The sequence below is a fragment of the Helianthus annuus genome, chromosome 3 (assembly GCF_002127325.2).
Source record: "Helianthus annuus cultivar XRQ/B chromosome 3, HanXRQr2.0-SUNRISE, whole genome shotgun sequence".
Classification (NCBI taxonomy): Eukaryota; Viridiplantae; Streptophyta; class Magnoliopsida; order Asterales; family Asteraceae; genus Helianthus; species Helianthus annuus.
This window is the reverse complement of record NC_035435.2, coordinates 81,003,315-81,025,948: the sequence shown is the minus strand read 5'-3', so window position 1 is coordinate 81,025,948 and position 22,634 is coordinate 81,003,315. Positions and strand designations below refer to the sequence as shown.

Below are 22,634 nucleotides of genomic sequence, written 5' to 3'. Positions count from 1 at the left end.
GTAGCTTATGCGCGAGTGAAATCGAATGTTAGTCTTTGATGATCGTTGTGTAATTGCCTATGACACACTTTCTTTACTTCACAACATCCATTTATTTAATCCTCAGCAAATAGCACATTATGTGTAAGTTTGTATGTGACCCATTTCCCACCATCTTTTAATGCTTCCGATTCGATCACACTTCACACCTCCATGATCTGCCTTCTTTGTAGTCAAAACGGTTGTGGTCAATGGTCATGTGCTTCTTGTGGTGGTTGATGTGATTGCCACCTCAGACGGAGGTGGTCGCACCAGCACCGCCATGACACTAGTAAGGGTGAAACGGATGAAACCCCTAGACACTACATTATGGGGCATCAACGAGGGTTTCATCCATGTTGCTAATATGAGCCATTAGTGCCCTCAAATGACCGCAAAAGATCATGTTTTCGAGCCAACACTTATCACCGGATACAAAAGCATGAACTTGGTTTTGAACTTCAATCCAACTACACCCGGGCTGCTTCACTGTCCGCCTCTCTTTCAACGAACCCCTAACTTCCTCCACCACCTCCCACCACCCCATTTCCGCATTTATGTTTGATAACATCACATAATTCGAACCCTTTTCAGGTTCAATCTCCAAAAGCTTTTGAGCAGCAAATTTAGCCATTTTCAAATTCTTACGCACGCGACACGCATCAAGTAAAGCGCCCCATATACCCGCGTTACCATCAGTATTCATCTCATTCACCATTTGAAAGGCGACTTCTAGCCTCCCTGCTCTTGCAAGCAGGTCAACCATACATGCATAATGCTCAGTCAACGGCTGGATAAAGTACTTTTGACTCATTGATTCAAATAACCGGAACCCTTGATCGATCAAACCAGCATGGCTACATGCAGATAGAACCGCAACAAAGGTGACCTCATCTGGGCTCACCCCTGCAACCTCCATATCATCCAATAGCCTCACTGCCTCCATCCCATTTCCATTTAAAGCGTACCCGTTAATCAAAGAATTCCACGAGACAACATCAACACGCGGGGTATGAGAAAATACCCGTTCAGCACTCGCCATTTTACCACATTTAGCATACAAAGTGATTAAGGAATTCGTAACAAATATGTCTTGCTCATAACCTGTCTTTACAACTAGCACATGAACTTGTGTTCCCAGTTGTAAAGTTGCTAGATTTGCGCATGAGCTTAAAACGGATGCGTATGTAGAATCATCGGGTTTATTACCATTTCGGATCATTGAAATGAAATACTTGAATGCATCCGGGTACAACCCGTTATGGGTAAAGCCCGAAATCAACGAATTCCATGTAACGATGTTCTTATGTTTTGTTTCCTCAAATAAAGCAAGTGCTTTATCCATTTGACCAGCTTGAGCATAACCCGCAATCATAATATTCCACGAAACTATGTCTTTTCGCACCATCTGGTTAAAAAGATCGAGCGCTTCATCCATGATTCTGTTCTGAGCAAATCCTGCAATCATTGTGTTCCAACAAACCATATCTCGATTGGTTATACGATTAAAAATTTCACGAGCCTTGTCAATCTTCTTGTTCTGAGCAAATCCCGAGATCATTGCTGTTTGAGCCCCAACATTCTTGTATGGCATTTGATTGAGTAAATGGCTCGCTTCATCTAGCTTACCGACACGAACATATCCATTGATCATGGTTGTCCATGACACCACATTTCTTTCTGGCATTTCATCGAACAACTTCAAAGCTTCATCAATCTGCGTGTTTTGAACATAGGCTGCTATCATCGCATTCCACGACACCACGTTCTTAACAGGCATTTCATCAAACAATCTCCTTGCCTCCATAACCCGACCATTTCTACCAAGCCCAGACAAGATTGTGACCCAAGAAACAACATTCGGATGCGGCATACGCTTAAAGAAACGCCAAGCGGAATCCAAATCACCAACCTCAACAAACCCATCCACCATTAAGTTCCAAGAAACCACATCCTTAACCGGCATTTCCTCGAAAAACTTCAAACCCAAACTCATTTCACCAGTCTGAGTATAACCTCCAAGCATTGAGTTCCAAGAGACCAGATCTCTCACAGGCATTTCATCGAACACCTGCCTCGCTTCCTTAACCTTTCCATACGTCAAGTAACCCGAGACCATAGCATTCCAACAAGCTGGGCTCATCTTATCAGGCATCATGTAAAGCAAATTTCTAGCCTTTTCAAACTCCCCATTACGTGTATAGCAAGTAATCATGAGAGTCCACGTGAAACTGTCTCTTTGAGGCATTTGATCGAACAGCTGGCGGGCAATCTCAACTCTGTGATTGTGCAAGCATCCTGCAATCATGGTGTTCCAAGAAACCAGATTTCGTTGAGGCATTTTATCAAACAGGTTGAGTGCATCATTGATCCTTGTGTTTTTGGCATAGACGGAGATCATTGAATTGAATGTGACGGTGTTTCGTTTAGTCATTTGGTCGAACAACTTACGAGCTTCTTCGACCCGACCCGATTTACCCAACTGGGTTATCTTGCTATTTTGCTGAAAGAGAAGAGTACCATTCTCGAGAACAGATCGAAGCCTCGTTTTCATGATGACATTAATGGAGTTCAAACTCTATGCAAATCCAATGATCAAAATAATAGTAGTAGTTATTGTTTGAGTAGCCAGTAAAGGCTGTTACCTAAACTCTAAAAATCACACCAAGAGCCCCTTTCGTTTCATTTTCTCTTGCTAAATTACCCTCGTATCAATTAAAATGTTTTATGTTTAAAGGGTATGATGGTAAAATTGTTGTTTTATTTTCTTTTCCTCCTCCTAACTCGGGAACACATAAAATGCTTGATTTTTTCTCTTTTTCATTTAACTCAACTCGGGAACACGAAAAAAATCACATATTTTCCTTTCTTTTCTCTTTTAATTCATTTTCATTCCCCCTCCCCTGTTAAATGAGAGTCGAGAAAACTGTTTAAAGTTGTCCATTCTAAAGCAAGATGCTCCTGCAAAGTCTGGCTGCTAACCTTTTCCTTCAATTAACCCTCCTAAACTATCAAGTGTGAAAATTAAATCCAAGCACAACCGTGAGGTTCTTGAAAAATCATTGTATTTACACCAACCTAACTCCTTTCTTCTGTAACAAAACAACAATTGTGAACTGTGCAAACAAAGTCATGCTATGCTATGCTAACCTTTTCTTCCACTAACAAACATTACACACTTTCAACCTAAAGCTCCTTCCTTGTACATGAATAATGGAAGGTAGAAATCATTAATCCACCTTTTACCAAGATGAACCAGCATCTACTTAGTTGCCTCGTGTCGTGTTATGCTTGACACTTGGTCATTCTCAGCATCCAATGATCCAATCCATCATACCATAAGCTTATTTGTGTTTATACATTTTCATTTTACGTTTTGACCATAACAATTTAGCCACCCATGTTAACAATAGAGTAAACTTCATTTTTGCTTTATAAAGGTTTGGGAAAAAATAACTAACCACAAGGAGCAAAATAGGTTGTTTTTAAACTATTGGGGCAAAATAATTAAAATAACCAAACCACAAGGAGCAAAAACGAAGTTTACACAAAGCAATATTAATAGCTTATAGGCTTGCAAGTTTAGTCAAGATCAAGTTCACTTATTGGATTAAACCTAATTTAGGCTTGAAGATGGCTCGAGTTTATTTAGCTTAGCACGATTCAAGCTTTTAGCAAACTGATGCAAACAGCTCTCTTGAATTTTGGTAAGGGTAGTGATATGAAGGGATTGTGTAGGTTTTGCTTTTAGCAACACCAACAATAACAATAACAATAACAATAACAATAACAATAATAATAAAAAAATGATAAATTATTATTTATCATTTTAAGAAACATGGTAGATATTTATCCATTTTAAAGATTAGTTATGGTAAATTTTAAAAATCAGTGATTATCTTTGTAATTAATTAATTAATAATAATAATATTTATATATTTGAAAACATGTACAACATTCTTGTGTCACAAGGAACATGAGAACATACAAAAATGATGGAAGCAAGGTATATTGTGATCATCAAGTATTCTATCACTCCTTAACACTCTTTCTTCCACTTCCTTTTGCAATATATAACACACACACACACACTCCCTCACACCATACACAACCATGCATTCTTCCATCACTCATATTACTATTATCCTAATTGCCCTTGCAGCAGGGGTAGACTTGTCAAATTGCACCAACCTCACCATTGTCAACAACTGCCATGAAACCATATGGCCTGGGATCACAGCCACCAACACCACCCTCACCGGCGCCGGTTTCATTCTCAAACCAGGCGAATCCACCATCTTCTCTGCCCCAAACGGGTGGGGCGGCCGTATATGGGGCCGGACCGGGTGCGACTTCGACAAAAACGGGAATGGTACGTGTCAAACAGGAGCATGCGGTACCACACTAACCTGCACTAGCCCCGGGGACCCGCCTGCCTCAATTGCCGAATTTACCCTCGGTGACACCACTTTTTACGATGTTAGCCTTGTCGACGGTTTCAACTTGCCACTCACAGTCACACCCATTCAAGGCAAAGGTGACTGCAGGGTGGCGGGTTGTGACACTGATCTCAGGGCTAACTGCCCGCCGGAGCTAACTTTTCGGTCTGACGGGAAACCCTCCGCCTGCCGGAGTGCATGCAATGTTTTTGACTCCGACGAGTATTGTTGTAAGGGAATGTACTCTAATCCCGTCACATGTATGCCAACAAATTACTCGAAAATATTCAAAACCGCATGCCCCGTGGCGTACAGCTATGCTTATGATGATCCCACAAGTATCATAACATGTACTACTACAGATTTTGTTGTCTCATTTTGTTCACCAAGGTATGCAAAACAAGAAAATTCAGTAAATAAATAAATAAATAAATCTTGACTTTGACTTTGACTTTGACTTTTGACTAAATGCAGGAATCAGACAGAACAATGCTCGTATCACGAAAACAAACTCGTATGTAACGGGTCAGGAAGGTTGACGCAAATCACTTACGTGTGGGCTGTTTTCGCAATATCATTTCTAATAGTTACTCAAACGCGTATTATATCTTGATAAGAGTCAACTATAGTACTATACCATATTGTGCTACCTAAAGAGCTAAACATCTGTGCAAAGTATAGAGAATATTTTCAAGCATGATTAAAGATTTTGACTAATTACTTGTTCCGAGTTCTTTCTAATTTTGTCGAGTCTTTTGTTTCCTTCTTTTCACTCTCGGAATCGGTCTTAGTAGAGTCAAATGGCAAAACCGAAACAGTGGAGGCGGGCACGGTGTCCCAACGGGCTTTTAAGAAACTTATCATCTTCATCACCATTTCTTTCCTGAACTTAAGTTCTTGTGTAAAGAGATCGAGTATCAGGAAAGAGAGAACATATTTGAACGGTACTGTGAGGAGGATAGCGGAACCGAACAAAAGCACCATAGCCACTTCTGTTGTTATCTGAGAAGAGTAAAAAAAAAATTTTAGATATTTAACCTAAAACAATTTGGGTCAAAATTAGGGTCAGTAGGAGGTTTATAGGTAAAAGCAACCAAAGGAATGAAGAAAATACAAAAGGTTTACTTGATAAATAGGTTAATGTGTATGACAAATGAGAGAGACGCAAATATTGGTTATGAATAAAGCTTATTTGGTTGCACATAGACGTGCGTGCGCCTCATGTACGTGATGTGTGCGCCTCACGCTTTTTTAAACCAAGCTCATGTGCTTGAACGAACCTATTAAGTATATAACTAACCTGCGGTTGGCCTGCAAGAAGAATTGTGCGGACTTTTAGAAGCGAAACATTAATATTTTGCATATATTTTTCCACATCACGCATGGCTTCTTTAACAGCTATGATCTTCTCAATTGTGTTGGACGGTGGTTGATCGCGTATGGTAACTTTGCCAAAGGTTCTGCCGAGGCGGCCTTGCTCCTTGAGTCCTTTTAATACCAACATGCTTGTTGCCAAAACCATCAATGTCACAGGGAACACATACGACAATAAATTCCTAAAAATTAAAAGAAAAATCAAATTAGACTTACTTCATATGGTATATGGACATCATGGGGGTGTTTGGATGTGCGTTTTTACCTGTAGGTGAGTGCATATACAAATGCAAGAAAAGATGCGGTCATGTGAGGCTCTTCCCAACGTCGAAGTTTTCCAAAGTTTTTGGCAATGACCGTCAGTGGAAGCACGAGCTCCTAAACCAATACAATCAAGCACCATTAAAGCCGAACATGACCTTTTAAAAAAAAAAAAAAACAGAACGAGACCATTGAAAAGTATGTTGATTTTTTATGCAGAAAACCCATTCAATACTTTGAAAGTTTTGAGGACTTTTACGACATATGTGATTCTAATTTGAAAAAGTGGTCAAAGAATACCAAATAGCTTGAATAACAACCTTAAAAAGGTCAATGTTACTAGGAATCCCTTCAATCATAGCAGCATCAATTGTGGCTTGTGTCTTCTCCACCTCAGCATACTTTTGCCGACACATAACCGCCGCCTTTTCAACCAACATTTTATCAGAAACAACAAGATTTTTACTCAAAACAAGAGCTTGTTTCACCGAAGTATTCTTCCAAAAAGCATCAGAAACGCTAGAATTCCATGATGAATGTCGCATCCACTTTCTTAAATACACCCCACCGTCAATATCATACACATGACTGCTATAAACTTCCGATCGCACATCATCGAACTCGATTTCCTTAAATCTTGTGATCAGTTGTCCACCCCAACAATTTACGGCTAGCGTTTGGCAAACCATTTCTCCGTAGGGTGCGTTTTGTAAATATGAAAATTGGACAAGTTTAGTAGGTTCCTCCAAGAGTTTTTTACTGAATTGAAGAGCTTGGAGTCTTGCAATGCCGTTAATGGCGTAAGTTACAGCTCTTGAATAACCCGTGTGCGCACCGTAAATATGTTTTACTGATTGATCACCTTCTTCGGGTCCATAATCTCTTATGAATTGGTACAAAGAAATTACTTCTTTGATGAAAGCATACCATACGTCTCGCCTCATTTCGCCTCCGAAATCCACAAATTCAAGTACCCATGGTTTAGACCTGATAGTTCGGTCATGATTTTAAGTCAAATATAGAGGTTGGGTAATGGGTCAAGTCAAAACTAGGGCTGTAAACGACCCGAGCCAAGCCAAGGTGGGCTCAGGCTCGGCTCGTTTAAAAGCCGAGTCGAGCTAATCCTAGCCGGCTCGTTTTCTTATCGAGCTGAAATGTTGGGGCCGGGCTCGGCTCATCAAAGGCTCGACCCAGCTCATGGCTTGTCGAGCCGACTCGTTTATTTTTTTCAAACTAAAAAATGGGCGATTAAAAAAAAGAGTTAAGTGCCATTTACATCCTTGTGGTTTGTCCACTTTTGCCATTTCAGATCAAATTTCAAAATTGCACCATTTTCCTCCCTAGCCTTCTCGAAACGTGTCATTTCAGTCCAAAAAACTAACCCAGTTATAAAAAACCCATAACTCAGTTATTATAGGGACGTAAATGGCACATAAAGTAGAGGGACAAAAATGGCACATAACTTTAAGAATTTTTTGTTTTTAAAATTTATTATTATTATAGTTATTACACCCAGTTAGGGATGAGCATTTGGTACCGGGTACCGGTACCGAATTTACCTACCGAATTATTTTCTGAACCAACTTTTGTATTTTTTGGTATCGGTACATTCGGTTCATTACCGGAATTTTACTGAATAATTTCTTCAAGTACCGGTACCGTACCGAATATTTTAGGTACCGTAACCCTTATTTGGCGATTTTCGATACCGATACGGATACCGAGCTCATCCTTACACAGTCTCTTCCACCCCTATCTACATCACCACCACCAGACAGCCACCACCTGTCAAAAACAAAACTCAAACCCACGTTAGATCATAACAACTCTCTCTCTCTCAATACGGTTTGGTGGTGGTGACGGTTGTTTGGTGGTGGCGGCGGTGGCTGTGGTGATGTAGGGGGATGAAAGAGACTGTGGATGGGTGTAGGGATGAGCTCTGTACTGGTACCAAAAATACCGGTACCGAAAATGTTCGGTACGGTACGTACCGGTACCATACCAGTATTTAAGGGTAAAATTCAGTAAAATACCGGTACCGAACCGAAAACGCCAAAAAGTGGGTACCAAATCGGTACCGAAAATAATTCGTACGGGAAATTTAATAGTAATAGTAATGGTAATGGTAATGGTAATGGTAATGGTAATGGTAATGGTAATGGTAATGGTAATGGGTAATGGTAATGGTAATGGTAATGGTAATGGTAATGGTAATGGTAATGGTAATGGTAATGGTAATGGTAATGGTAATGGTAATGGTAATGGTAATGGGTAATGGTAATGGTAATGGTAATGGTAATGGTAATGGTAATGGTAATGGTAATGGTAATGGTAATGGTAATGGTAATGGTAATGGTAATGGTAATGGTAATGGTAATGGTAATGGTAATGGTAATGGTAATGGTAATGGTAATGGTAATGGTAATGGTAATGGTAATGGTAATGGTAATGGTAATGGTAATGGTAATGGTAATGGTAATGGTAATGGTAATGGTAATGGTAATGGTAATGGTAATGGTAATGGTAATGGTAATGGTAATGGTAATGGTAATGGTAATGGTAATGGTAATGGTAATGGTAATGGTAATGGTAATGGTAATGGTAATGGTAATGGTAATGGTAATGGTAATGGTAATGGTAATGGTAATGGTAATGGTAATGGTAATGGTAATGGTAATGGTAATGGTAATGGTAATGGTAATGGTAATGGTAATGGTAATGGTAATGGTAATGGTAATGGTAATGGTAATGGTAATGGTAATGGTAATGGTAATGGTAATGGTAATGGTAATGGTAATGGTAATGGTAATGGTAATGGTAATGGTAATGGTAATGGTAATGGTAATGGTAATGGTAATGGTAATGGTAATGGTAATGGTAATGGTAATAGTAATAGTAATAGTAATAGTAATAGTAATAGTAATAGTAATAGTAATAGTAATAGTAATAGTAATAGTAATAGTAATAATAATTCTTGAAGTTATGTGCCATTTACGTCCCTGGGATAACTGAGTTATGAGTTTTTTTTTAACTGGATTAATTTTTTGGACTGAAATGGCACGTTTCAAGAATGTTAGGGAGGAAAATGGTGCAATTTTGAAATTTGGCCTAAAATAGCAAAAATGGACAAACCACAGGGGATGTAAATAGCACTTAACTCAAAAAAATAGGGTTAAACTATTGTTTTTCTTTGCTATTAAACACTTACAACTTTTTGGTTTTTTTCTTTTTAATATTCGATAAAATTTAATTATATGAGTTACCGGCGTTATTTTTTTAATTAAAAATTATGATGTTACTATTTAAAAACTATGGTTTAAAAATATGTAATATTATTGGGTTATAAATTTGGTACATATAAAAATTTAGGCTCAAGTATATTCGAGCCAACTAGCCAGCTAACGACCGAGCCACGGGTAGAGCTTACCTTGGCTCGGGCTCCGCTCGTTTACAATCTAACGTTTATAAAACCGAGGCAATTTCGAGCGAGCCACAAGCCGCAAGCTTTTTGAACAGCACTAGTCAAAACAATTTTTTTGTACGGGTTGGGTTGGGTTGACCCAAACACATTTTTGTATAAATGTTGATTTTTCTAAAGAAATATTCGAGTGTCAAAAAAGATAACATAACTGTATTACTTCAATAAAAATCTAACTTTCCAACCCATTTGACTTGTTTACTTTTTAGTAACTTTTTTATTTATCCTGTTTGACTTGAAATATAACCCAAACGGACCAATAACGGGGATGAGTTATTGAAGCTTACTCACTCTGGACTGGAGGTAACAGAGATAGCAGAGTCGAAAAGATTAGAACCAAACGGTCCAACCCTTGTTTTCTCAACCCATGAACTGGTTTTCGTAAGATCCATTCTAATAACATCCCCTTTGTCCTTAAGTCCAATTGCCTGCAAGTAAATTACTCGATCTTTATGAATTATGATAAATGTAACATTGACTACTATTTATCTTTAAAGAACGTGACGTGCGATGTACCTCATAGTAAAGTGCTTTGTCAGTCAAGGTAAGTTTTCCGGGCCATGCAATGTTATTCTCCCATTTAAGAACGGGCCTTTTTCGGCTAGATCCGAGGCATAAGATTCGTTCTCCAGAAATATGAGGAATCCCTTTTACATGGTATGATTTCCTTCCTTCATACACTCTTCAACGGTGGGAAAATTTGTCAAAGAAATAATCCTCAGTAGGAGATCAAGAAAACTATTTGTTCAAAACCGAAAGTAGTAATATTCTGTCCCAATATACATGCTAAAACTTTCCTTTTGGGAATGTGCTGACTCCTGAAAATAGAGGTGGCAAAACAGGTCGTCCGGGTAACGGGTTAGGGAGACCCGCCAACATATTTTCATCCAAAAAAATTTAATATTGTAGATGTATTAAACGATTGCAAAAAAACTATGTTATTAAACTAATAATATATTTTTCTTCAAATAAACCGTTTTGAGAAGTTGAAAGGATTTAAATATATACCCGTTCAGCCAATTTGACCCGTTATCAAAACCAACGCAACCCGAATTGACCCATTTCATACACATGAGGTTGACATGCCCCTTTTACTTGAATAAATAACATTATCCTTTAAGGAAAGTCTTAGTCCAAAATTACGTTGCATATTAGTTGTCAAGGTTCCTTGTTTTGTAATTGTTGAGGGGTAGTTTAGGCATTTAACTAATGATAAGAGAAAGTGTTAATGAGATGCTTACTTGAGAAGTTCATCGATATATTTGGACCATACTTGGAAGGAGATGGTTTTCTGACCACCGGAAAGAGCTTTGAAAAGGTTATGTACCGTTGGCCAATCTGCTAGGCCCGAGATGGCAGGGGCAATGCGGACAAAAGCCTCTTCTCCAACAAGCTTCCTCTTTAATAAATATAATAATAATGTTTTTAAGGTATAACTCATGACACCTTCTGTTTAATGCATAGAATGTTGAAACATGAATAGAAGTAGAGGGGGCGATATGAGCCTGACAGGAATCAGGTCAAGACCAAGATGGTTCATTTTAAGAATGGTCACCAGCAACCATATTTGAATGCATTCCTTATAAAATATATATAATAATTCATGTGCTAATTATAACTTATTTTATTTAATAATAGTAATCTAAATCTTTGATCAAAATGATTTTTGATGTTGTATGTACTTTTCAAGTGAATAAGGTGACACTCCTAGTCTCCTTTTTATGCATAGATGTTGACACATAAATAGAAGTAGAGGTGGCAACATGTGCATGACGCTATCGAGTTGAAATGGGCCAAAATGGGCACGAACATTCACTTTTTAGTCCATAGCTTAAATAATATATAAATAATTAATGAGCTAATTATGATTGATTTTTTCAAAAAAAAAAACAATCTGATCAAAATGATTTATGATGTTGTATCATCATCATCATCATCATCATCATAATCAGTAAATTCCACCAATAGCAAAGCTAAGGTAGGGTCTAAGGAGGGTAAGATGTAGACAGCCTTACCTCTACCCCGTAGGAATAGAGAGGCTGCTTCCAGTGAGACCCCCGGCTCGATAGTAGTTTTACATCAAGCCTTGGACATAAGGCACATAACAATTAGCAATCGGGAAAAAGGCCGATTATTGCATGTACCCTTTTGCCTTTCGGTTATCAACACCACCGCATGAAGCATCATTAACCGTCCCCCGTTTTTAACGTTATTTTCACGAAATTTAGTAAAATAACGTCAAAATTAGTGCAATTTCACTTTTGCCCCCCGAGAGCCCATACATATATGCATTATATGCGGACACCGCAAGCTGGACGTGATTTACGATGTTGTATGTATTCAAAACACACATCAGGTGACTTTCAACCCGTTTGACCGATTTAACCAACTTGAGATGAAACACACACAAAATTGACCTATTAATAAATATAAAGGTCGAAACTGAAACATCTATATAGAAGCATCAATTCAACACGTCGTATGCGCATGAAGTGCCAAAGCAGAAACTACAAAAAAAAAAAAAAAAAAAAAAAAATCTAACTTAAAGCAACATTTATCTATCAGTTTTACGTCATTTTTCTCCATCCTCTATTTTGCCGGTCCCGTTTTAATTTCTCAGTATGTGGGAACCACATATACTCATTCTAGTGATAGGATTAAAAGAAAGATAATTAGTGGAGAACAATAGGGAGGATTACGTACAGAAAAATGAACCTGAAATGAAGCTTTCTCTCTATTTGTACCACGGGATTCCTTTTCGTTGGTGTATGGATGCTCCCATGCAAGCATTGTTACAAACACAAGTCTTCGGAATGCTGGCTCCTACCATAAGAACAAAAAGTTTATAGATAGTCCAAATGCTAAATCCATTGGAAATGAAGCAAATTAAATACAGAATCTTTCTCAAAAAACCGAAAGAGGCGCATATTGTGATTTATGGAATATAAAACTGTTACAGGTTATGTAACCAAAATCATAAAAAAAAAAAAAAAAAAAATTCTTTGTGGTCAAACATTTTCAACTATTTTATTTTTAGTTAAATTATTAGCTTCACCTGTTTGACCTGACAAAACATAACCAAAATCAACCCGTTTATGTGTAAATCGGTTGAAATTACTACTTCTACTTCTGTTAAAACATAAGAAATAAATTGGACCCACAAACCTTAAGAGAAGGATGAATTTCCGAACTATCTCTAGACAAGAATCTAAAGCAGCAATATTCCACCAAATTACGGGCATCATTAGACACGTGTGAAGGCACAAGTGCTTTAAAGATTCTCTGCATTTTCTTCCCGGTCAATCCATTCATCCTGCATATTTGACACTGCAAAATGTTAAAAACTTCTCATCCACTTCCGTTTTCCATCCTCCATTTTGTGTGTCTCACTTTAAGCTGTTTTTTTTTTATTTGGCCCGTTTGAGATAAAACACAACCCATATCGACCCACATATAATTAAATGTTCTGAAATTGCCACTAGTGAATAGCATCTTAGAAACTTATGCTCACCTGCTAAACTGCTCAATGGAGACAATAGCAGCCAATGAAAGATCGCCACCTGGTGTTCGGCCATCAATAGTCTGCTCCGTCATGAAGAACTCCTCATTGTCAGTGAGCTCATATGCATTTCCCATTGTGGGATTTTTATCATGAACATTCTTGACCAGCGGAGAAGCCACTTCATTTATAAAGTTTGATGTTTTTGATACCCATATGTTTAATGCATCTTGCACCGAACCTTTAACAACATATAAAAAACATTGCTCATATTTTCAGAAGGATGGTGGATCAAAGTATCAAACATGCATGTGCATACCCTAGAATTTATTTTGTAGTTTAAAATAGTAATTTTGTAGTTTAAAATAGTAAATACATACAAAGATCTTAGGGGCGTTGCATATCCGAGTAAAAAATCTTTAGAAAAACTATGAATCAGTTCACCATCTTGTTGATTAAAAACAATATATTTATTTCATGGTTTTGCCATTTTATGGTCTTTCAAATCCAAAAGTTAGCAAGCAGACTCTTACTTGGACAGGCTAGCGGCTAGCCAGAGGGAAACAGGGCAACAAACATAATAAGAGTATAACCTGGGCTACAAGTGGAGTTGCAGGCCCATAAGCAGCAGACAGAAAGGTCTCGACGAGCCAGATCATGGGGCGATCCGCCATAGCCGAATTCCATAAATTAGGTCTCCAAAGAAAATACGTAAATCACCGATTACTTCAATTTACACGTTTATTTATGTCTTAATTCATACTTCCCTATAAAAGATTTCATCATTTGGTAAAATATCATTTTTCTTAAGAATTAATTCTCTCTTTGTGCTTCCTCAATCTCTACATCTAACAAATTGAAGCTAAACCTAAAAGCACACATAAGCAACTATTTCTGACCTTCTTATACATACAAGAAGTCCTAAAAGTCCAATCCTCTGATTAAGACCAATAATTTCAATTTCCAACAGAACCCACAAGTAAAATCTTGATAACATTACAATCAAACCAAGTTAACAAGAACAAACAAATGGGTTACACAATTAAAAGAAAAAAAAAGCATACTCACTGCCATCAAAATCATTTATCCTGGATTTAATATCACCAAGAGAGTGACCCAGAAACTGCTTAAACCCATGCTTATTCTCTGAAGATGATGATGATGAATATGAAGGAGAAGAAGAAGAATTGTTGGCACATGAAACAATCTTACACAGAGCTTGGTGTTGGTGTTTTGGGATTAAAGAAAAGGTGGGTATGAGAGATTTTGGGAAGTTTGATTGCATTTTCTTGTTTTTTTTTTTTTTTTTTTATGAAATTAAAAAATGGTGATTCACTGTTCAAGATTCATTTTTTATAGAAGAAAGAAGCCAATGATTTTTTTCTTTTTCTGCAGAAAGAAGAAAATTTGGTTTTCTTGCACATGGTGGCCGGTGGGTTTGCCTGATCCATAATTGTGTCCGTTAAACGGGTCGGGTATGGTTTTCGTGCCAAAATAAGTGAATGGGTTTTGGTGGGTGCAGAAGAGCCGCACGATTTTTATATATTATATACACATGTTTGATATAATAAAATAACAGAAAATAGTCTTTCAAGGATAACACCAAATGAGAAGTGTTTGAAATTGAAATGACTTAAACAAGATAACTACTCTAGTTCAGGGGTGAAGACTCTGTTATCAATTGGTCCGAACTAACTCTGTAAGAGTCTCAGAATGTCTTTTGCTGCAATTTGAAAGATCACAACCAAGAAGGAAATACATTGTTAGCCTCGTCATGGACATAGAGAGGGGACCTCTCTGTGACCAAGCTCAGACGTGAGAATAAATATAGGAGAAAATGGAGTAAGTCAGGGAGAAAGAGTGGAGTTAGAGAGAGAAAGTAGCGATTGGAAGGTCTTAGTGGGGTATTTATGGCTGAACTGGTCACTGTCAAGCAGTTAGAGTTGTGGGCCCCAAGTTAGTTAGGGAAGATCATCTAGGTCGATCGTACCTGTTTAGGTCATCTGATTCGGTCCAATGGCGTCTTACCTTCGGTGACTATCGTTCGACCTTTGACCGGGGGTGATCGGTCCGGTGGTAGACGATGGTCGATTCGGTCTAGCACGTATGCTCATCAAGGGGCGTAGCTTTCAAGGGGTAGGGGCGCCTGAATCCCCCCCCCCCCCGAACTTTCCGCTCAGTAGTGTTATGTATGTACGTTTCGTATAGAATTTTTTAGGTATATACGTTTTTAACCCCCGGTTTTATAAAAATAAAATTTACTTATATAGAATTTTTAGGTCCAGTGACTTCCGACCCCCCGGTGGGAATTTTCAAGCTTCGCCACTGCTCTAGTTAGACGGTTAAATAGGTGATTTTGTAATTACTCTGGTTATACAAAATAATTACTTCAATTATAAGTAGAATAATTATTCTAGTTATATGTAGCTTAACTGTTTGTATAATTAGAGTAATTACAATACTTATAACTAGAGTAATTATCAATAACCTTGTAAGTAATCTAGTTACAATAATTACTAGGTTATACAAACTTGACACTATTTCCAATTTTGTCATCGCGTGTAAATTGGGCAAATTGCTACTTTCAAACGCTTTGTTTGCTAAATCCATTCGAATATGAACGTAACTCCATAAATATAACATAGAATCTATAAACTAGTTGGTGGTAAAAGGAGGGACCAAGTACCATGGACTTTTTAAAGGGTTTTAAAATAGAGTAATAGTATAAGGTTAAAATTTTATTTTTCATAAGTTAAAGGGTTATACGATGGGTAAACAAAGGAGGTGCCATTTGTGTAAATGGTGAAAAAAGAAGGTATTATTTGTGTAAATGGCCCGACTTTTGTAATTAAGATAAATAAAATATATTAAAAGTTGGGTTATAATATACCGAATTCAGGTTTTAACTTAACTGAGCGGAGGTAACTCGACTTGTTTAAATACAAACTGATCCCAAACAATCTTTTAGTCAAACTTCGAGTTACAAGCTTTTTGAATAGTCTAGAGCAAGTTTGTCCATTACTAAATTGGGTTAGGTATGAATTGGGTGCCAAAATGTGAATTTATGAATGGGTTTTGTATTATTCTTGAATTTGGTTATAAAGCAGCTTGGAGCTTATCTGTTGTCTAACTTAATTCCATGGACAACATTTACCTTGACAGTTGACAGGGACAAGTGGACAACTACCTCAATGTGCCGAATTTCTTGTTCGATGTACTTATGATTTTTGGACTATTTTTATATTATAAAATGTCACCTTTATCTTTAATCAATGCATGTTACTTAATAGGGAAAAATGAACGAGTTTATTGTACAAGTTAGGTGATGAGAGGCATGGTTGTCGGAGAAAAAACCTCTATTGACAAAAATATTGTATTGGGTTATTCAGGTATTAGATTACTTATATAAATTCTTGTGGGTTTGAGATAGTTATGTGATATTGGTCCGATTACCCAAACCCATTTACTCAAGTTATGTAATGTTAGAGAATATAATGAATTTACTTGCAATTGTTGACATGACAGAAGTGTTGCAAGTATTGTTGAGAATTTTTATACTTTAAGACGGTTTTTTTTAGATGAGATTAAGATCGGGTTTGGGTAATGGGTATCTAACGGGTTTTTTTCTATGTAAGATCATAACCGGATATACTCGACACCTGAAACCGAATTGATTAACATGTTTTCGACAAGAGTTTTGTAACGGGGTATGGAACAAATCAATGAAGGCTAGCAAACACATCACATACCCCAACCATTGTCACATAGCCGAATTATGCTCAGATGTTCATTACTTAGAGAAAGGATCCCATACAAGAAAGCTTTTCTATACGAAACCTACGCGATATGGATTTGAGGACAAATGGCATTGGCTTGAAGGGTAATTTAGTCCTTTCTCACTTAAAACAACTTCCCCCATTGATTTTCAAACGGCTATAATATTTTCATATGTAATATTTTAAAAAAAAAATTACACCGTATTAACGAACATTTCATTCTTTTTAATTCGAGCAGTCTATTGCTATAGTTTTCTTAAAAAATACAGGATTTTGAATACACGTTAGTCCATTACATGATTACGTGATTGTGAATACCCAGCACATGACTACGTGATTTTGAATACCTACGTGATTACACATTCAACATAAACAATTACGTGATTACACTTTAATATGGATCCATTGCTTGATTACACATTCAATATGATTTGTTATAACTAATGTAATTACAATTATGCTTATAATGTAATCACTTAATGTGTTTCACATCTTCCTATACTAATAAATGAAAATATTTTTTGGACACATGCCATTTCTTGGTGCTTTCTCACCTTATTTTCCTATTTATCTCTCATATTAAATAATAATAATAATAATAATAATAATAATAATAATAAATTTTAAACAAAATATCAGATAAGAATAAATATTTAGATAAGGATAAACGTTTATTTTTATTAAGATCATATTAAATAATAATAATTTCAAACAAAAAATTAGATAAGAATATAAATGTTTGTTTTTATTATGATCATATTAAATAATAGTAATTTCAAACAAAAAATTATATAAGAATAAATATTTGTTTTTCTATAAATAATTTTAAACAAAAATTTAGATAAACGTAAACGTTTGTTTTTATTATGAGTAGATATATATGGGGTAGAGTTATTGTAAAAAAAAAGTGTGTTTTGTGAGAAGTGTAGGAAATAATCTACACCCTTTGATCTATAATCAAATGGTTGAGATTATAATGGTAAAATTGTAAATAGTGTTTACAATTAAGATAATTAATTTTCTATATTAAGGATATAAAGGTAAATTTAACATTTTTACCTTAAGTGTGTCAATCTTTTGAAAGGTTATATGACCCTCTTTTGAACATACGAAGTACTTATTTTTAACAACACCACCTGTTGTGTATCGAGTAGTCTTTCGAACGGTGAACCCTGATAACCTTGCATACTTCTGGTAGAAATCAAATGCTTCATCAATTGAGGTAAAAACCATATGTAGCGCAGGTTTGGATTCAGTTGGAACATTGGGTGTATAGTACATCTTACCAGAATTGGGAGATATATGCTCACCTGATACAAAAAAAAATAAACAACACATTATAGCAAGAATAAAACAACACAAAACATTTTTATGTATGTACTTATGAATGATTCTATGGTATAAAAACACATATTTAAATCCAATACTAAATAGATAAATAAGAAATACATTATACTATATGCATTGCTACATATGAATACAGTACAAAAACCTAAAAAAATACAATACATCGATACATTCAAACAACAAATGATATACAACACATAACTGAATCTAGTACTAAAAAGATCAGATGTTTATGAATAAGAAATGCATCAAACTATATGCATTGCTACATATGAATACAGTACAAAAACCTAATATGCATTGCTACATATAAATACAGTACAAAACCTAAAAATACAGTACATCGATACATTCAAACAACAAATGATATAAAAGACTTAATTGAATCTGGTACTAAACAGATCAGATGTCTATGGATAAGAAATACATCATACTTTATACAATGCAAACATAAGAATACAGTACACAAACCTAATATGCATTGCTACATAAGAATACAGTACAAAAAATAAAAATAAAGTACATCGATGCATTCAAACAACAAATGATATAAAACACATAACTGAATCTAGTACTAAAAAGATACATCATACTTTATACAATACAAAAAAAAAACTAAAAATACAGTACATATTACATATGAATTAGAACAAACAATGCATTTGAAAAATATAGCACATATTACACATCTTCATAAATCAGAACAACTACTTAACTGTCACACCCCGATTTCCACACGTTTCACCAGCGGGCCCGGTGGGGGATTACCGTGACGTAGTTGGCAACAATATAGTCAAACCACACAATATTATATGCACAGCGGAAGCATAAAGATAGATATATTTCAACTATCGAATGTAATATCCAAGTATCACAAGTAGTCAAAATAATTCCACAGGGGATCAAAATAAAAACAGAAATATTGTTCAACAGATAATGGCATCCCAAGCTTGCGAGACTCTAACAATGTTAAGGAGTGGCCAGCCTATTTCGTGTAGAACCTGCATTTAATCTTTTTGGGGGAAAATACGTCAGTTTACACTGGTAAATACATTCAACCGACACTTTTGTAAAAGGTTTAATAAAGTTGATTTGAATGCACAAGGCACAAACTCTTTATAACTTGGGATAATTAATCAATTAATCTTGTAAAAGAATTACATGTTCACTATGCGTTCAGTCGCCCGGGTCGTGCCGGGTTTAAGGTTAATATACACGCCACAAAGCATAAAGCCGTGGCAGGAAAACCAACGGTTATACCTTTATAATTATAGACACATTGTCGGGTGTACGCCTACACCCGCGTGTCGAGGTCGTGGCCATTTCGTAAAATGATGCCAAGGATATCCAGGACATGGTCATTAAGCTCCCAAAGGCGTAAAGCCAACAAAACGAATTTTTAAACGGGTCACATTGAAAACACCCAACTACTAATGAGTTGGGGTCAATTGCCCGACCAAGCGGTATTTTTATATACCGTAACCCAAGCCTGTATAACGGAAAATAAGTTAAAAGTATTTACCTGAGCAAGTAATAACCTCAATAAACAAATGCAAGTATCTTTTACTGGTCTCCTATTCTGGAACGAAGGTTTATAACAACCTATTAGAATCCTAACGGGTCTTTAATTTACCTTAGCTTAGACCGGTCAGTTTCAAAGGATAATTACGGTTTATTCGCGTGAAAGGCTAAAACCAGGAATGGAATGTGGTTTGGACCCAACAAGTTTGAAGACTTGTTTTATATGGGTAATATAACCACACTCTGGATTTTGAAGTAAAAGCGATAAGGTTTGACCCGTTTCGGCTAGTTTATGTAAACTAGTTACATAAACCGAACCGTGCGCGCAAAAGGCGTAACGGGTAACCGTAAGAGTCCTACACAGGTTTCCTAAGTTAATATGCTCTAAAGAGGTTGTGGTATCAGTAGGATACCTTCCATTATGTCACACCCCAACCGATGGCGGAAACATCGGGATGAGACGAACAAATTGCTCAAAACAACATAACACTAAATGTGACAATATTAATTAAATCATTTTATTAAAACTAAAGAATAATACATTGTTTCAAATAGTAAACACAGATTCAAACATTGTTTAATTGCTAAAATGGGTATCTGAAGCCATCCTAGCTTGTTTCTTGAGTCTTGTACTAATCAACCTGCAACATGTATTAAAATAACATCAACAAAAAGTTGGCGAGTATACAGGTTTGATACATAGCATAAAGTAGAATAAAAAGTTTAAATACTCATATCCAACATGAACAACATAATACAAGTTACTAATATGCTGAAACAGTGTCACTATATGTCAAACCCAAGTTTCCAACGCAAACACCCCAAGACTCACTCAAGGGCGGTGCGTAAATAAGTATAAGAAGTCTAACAAGTCTCACAAGTTTCCAACGCAAAGACCCCAAGACTCACTCAAGGGCGGTGCGTAAATAAGTATAAGAAGTTTCACAAGTCTCACAAGTTTCCAACGCAAACACCCCAAGACTCACTCAAGGGCGGTGCGTAAATAAGTATAAGAAGTTTCACAAGCCTCACAAGTTTAACAAGTTTAACAAGTCTAACAAGTTTCCAACGCAAACACCCCAAGACTCACTCAAGGGCGGTGCGTAAATAAGTATAAGAAGTCTAACAAGTCTCACAAGTTTCCAACGCAAACACCCCAAGACTCACTCAAGGGCGGTGCGTAAATAAGTATAAGAAGTTTAACAAGTCTCACAAGTTTAACAAGTTTAACAAGTCTAACAAGTTTAATAAGTTTAACAAGGTTAATGAGCATAGAGACAAAAGTTTACCTAGCATACGAGATTAACAAGCATCAAATTGTGTCATGTTTAAAATGGATAGAGTGTGCATATAACAAGTTTCAAGCGTTGCGTGTTTTTAGATAGAATACATGTTGCACCCAAAAGTGATGAAATAAAAAAATGGGATCAAGTATACTCACATTGGTTGCGTTGCGTTTTCTTGTAAAGCGCACGAGTAAAGATTGAGAAATCCAAGAGAACGACAAGAGCGATTAACCTAGGCGTTTAGAATAACATATAAACGATCTAATTATTGTTTGTTGGTTAATAAAAACTCATTATTTATTGTTTAAACTTTAATTGTTTATATGATTAGTTAATTGGGTTAAAACCAAAATAGTAAAGTTTTTCTTTTGTTTCAAATAAAAGTGTTTAACTTTATCAGAAAAGAGAAAAGAAAAAAAAATGATTTAACCGGATTAAATGTTTAAAAACAACAAAAAAACAAAGAAAAATAAAGAGAGTTGGTCAACCCGTGACCTTTGAATTGTTTTTGTGATGTTTTTAATATTGTTAATAATTTTAAACATGCACAGCATGGTTATCTTCTCCCTTAATAACCGAACAAGAAGAAAAAAAAAACAGAAAAATAAAAGGATGTACCGAACACGAAGAATGGCGGGAATTCCGCTGGTCGTCTTCTTCGGCGTGTTGCGACAGTTTGAAGGATAATACGACAAGACCTAAGAATTTCAAATATAGTTTTAAACAAGGAATAAACCAAATGGATTTAAAACGGCAGAAGGTATACCGAACAGAAAGTTGTTAGCGAGTCGGGTTTTGTTGTAAACTCCGGGTCGTCTTCGTTACTTCGGCAAGTGGTAAAGGATTCCGATGAGAGTTCGCGTTCCGACGTGATCTTCGAACTCTGGTAAAGCTCCGGTATCGCCTCCGATTCACCGGCGAAACCCCGGTGTATTGTGGTTAGCACGAGAGAGTGGTTTGTTCGATGGTGAAGTATTTGGGTTTCGAGAGCGTGTGACCGATGGGTTTTTGGAGAGCTGGTGCCAGCATATATATATCCCTCCGTTCACGTGCATTTCCGAAATCGCTAAAGGTGTCGGTCGAGTGTATTTTGTTGAACATGGAGACTAGGTTCTTGATTGAGCTCGAAATGGAAACGTGTAATTGAGAATTCATCACCGACAAATCAGAAAGAAAAAGAAGGCAACGATGTCGTACGCGTAAACGTCTTTTGGCGGCAAAGCTTGAAAATGGAAGTTTGCCAAATTTTTGTAGAGGTGCACGTTCATATTATATTTTATATTATAATAATAATGTCAAACATTCCTTTACTTATTTTATTTCTAGCTTTAAAAATATAGCCTTATGTTATCGTTATTTTATATTACTAAACAAGCTTCAAAGTATGCTTAATGCTTTAATTGTTATTGTTAAAGCTAACTAGATCATATATGTAAATTTTTAAATAATTGAATAACTATATTGGTTTTTAACCAAATAAATAAATATCTAAATAAAATCTCTTCATCAGTTATTTAAATTCACGAAATTTCCGAGGTTCAAAAGTTAGGATCAGAATTTTTTTAAAACGGGTCGGACTATTGGGAATTCATTTTGACGGATGTTACAGTCTCCCCTACTTTAGGAGATTTCGTC

The 22,634-nt window shown here is 36.3% G+C and overlaps 3 protein-coding genes across 4 annotated transcripts; 1 reads left to right on the top strand and 2 right to left on the bottom strand.

The window, feature by feature from the left end:
- Nucleotides 1-16: 16 nt before the first annotated feature.
- LOC110928961 (pentatricopeptide repeat-containing protein At2g35030, mitochondrial) lies at nt 17-2,731 on the bottom strand. Its single transcript, XM_022172033.2, has one exon. It carries the CDS (start codon nt 2,570-2,572, stop codon nt 347-349), a length of 2,226 nt encoding a protein of 741 aa, XP_022027725.1. The 5' UTR covers nt 2,573-2,731; the 3' UTR covers nt 17-346.
- Nucleotides 2,732-4,114: 1,383 nt separating this feature from the next.
- LOC110928964 (pathogenesis-related thaumatin-like protein 3.5) lies at nt 4,115-5,429 on the top strand. Its single transcript, XM_022172038.2, has 2 exons — nt 4,115-4,847; nt 4,932-5,429. Exons 1-2 carry the CDS (start codon nt 4,132-4,134, stop codon nt 5,068-5,070), a joined length of 855 nt encoding a protein of 284 aa, XP_022027730.1. The 5' UTR covers nt 4,115-4,131; the 3' UTR covers nt 5,071-5,429.
- LOC110928963 lies at nt 5,007-14,503 on the bottom strand. Of its 2 annotated transcripts, none has more exons than XM_022172035.2 (11): nt 14,138-14,503; nt 13,082-13,310; nt 12,736-12,883; nt 12,274-12,393; nt 10,812-10,969; nt 10,087-10,252; nt 9,862-9,998; nt 6,413-7,079; nt 6,097-6,209; nt 5,758-6,013; nt 5,007-5,459 (listed from the first exon to the last, which is right to left on the bottom strand). In XM_022172035.2, exons 1-11 carry the CDS (start codon nt 14,352-14,354, stop codon nt 5,175-5,177), a joined length of 2,496 nt encoding a protein of 831 aa, XP_022027727.1. In that variant the 5' UTR covers nt 14,355-14,503; the 3' UTR covers nt 5,007-5,174. The 2 variants fall into 2 exon arrangements, with proteins under 2 accessions (XP_022027727.1, XP_022027728.1); XM_022172036.2 differs by having other exon boundaries at nt 12,286-12,393.
- Between the last annotated feature and the right edge of the window lie 8,131 nt (nt 14,504-22,634).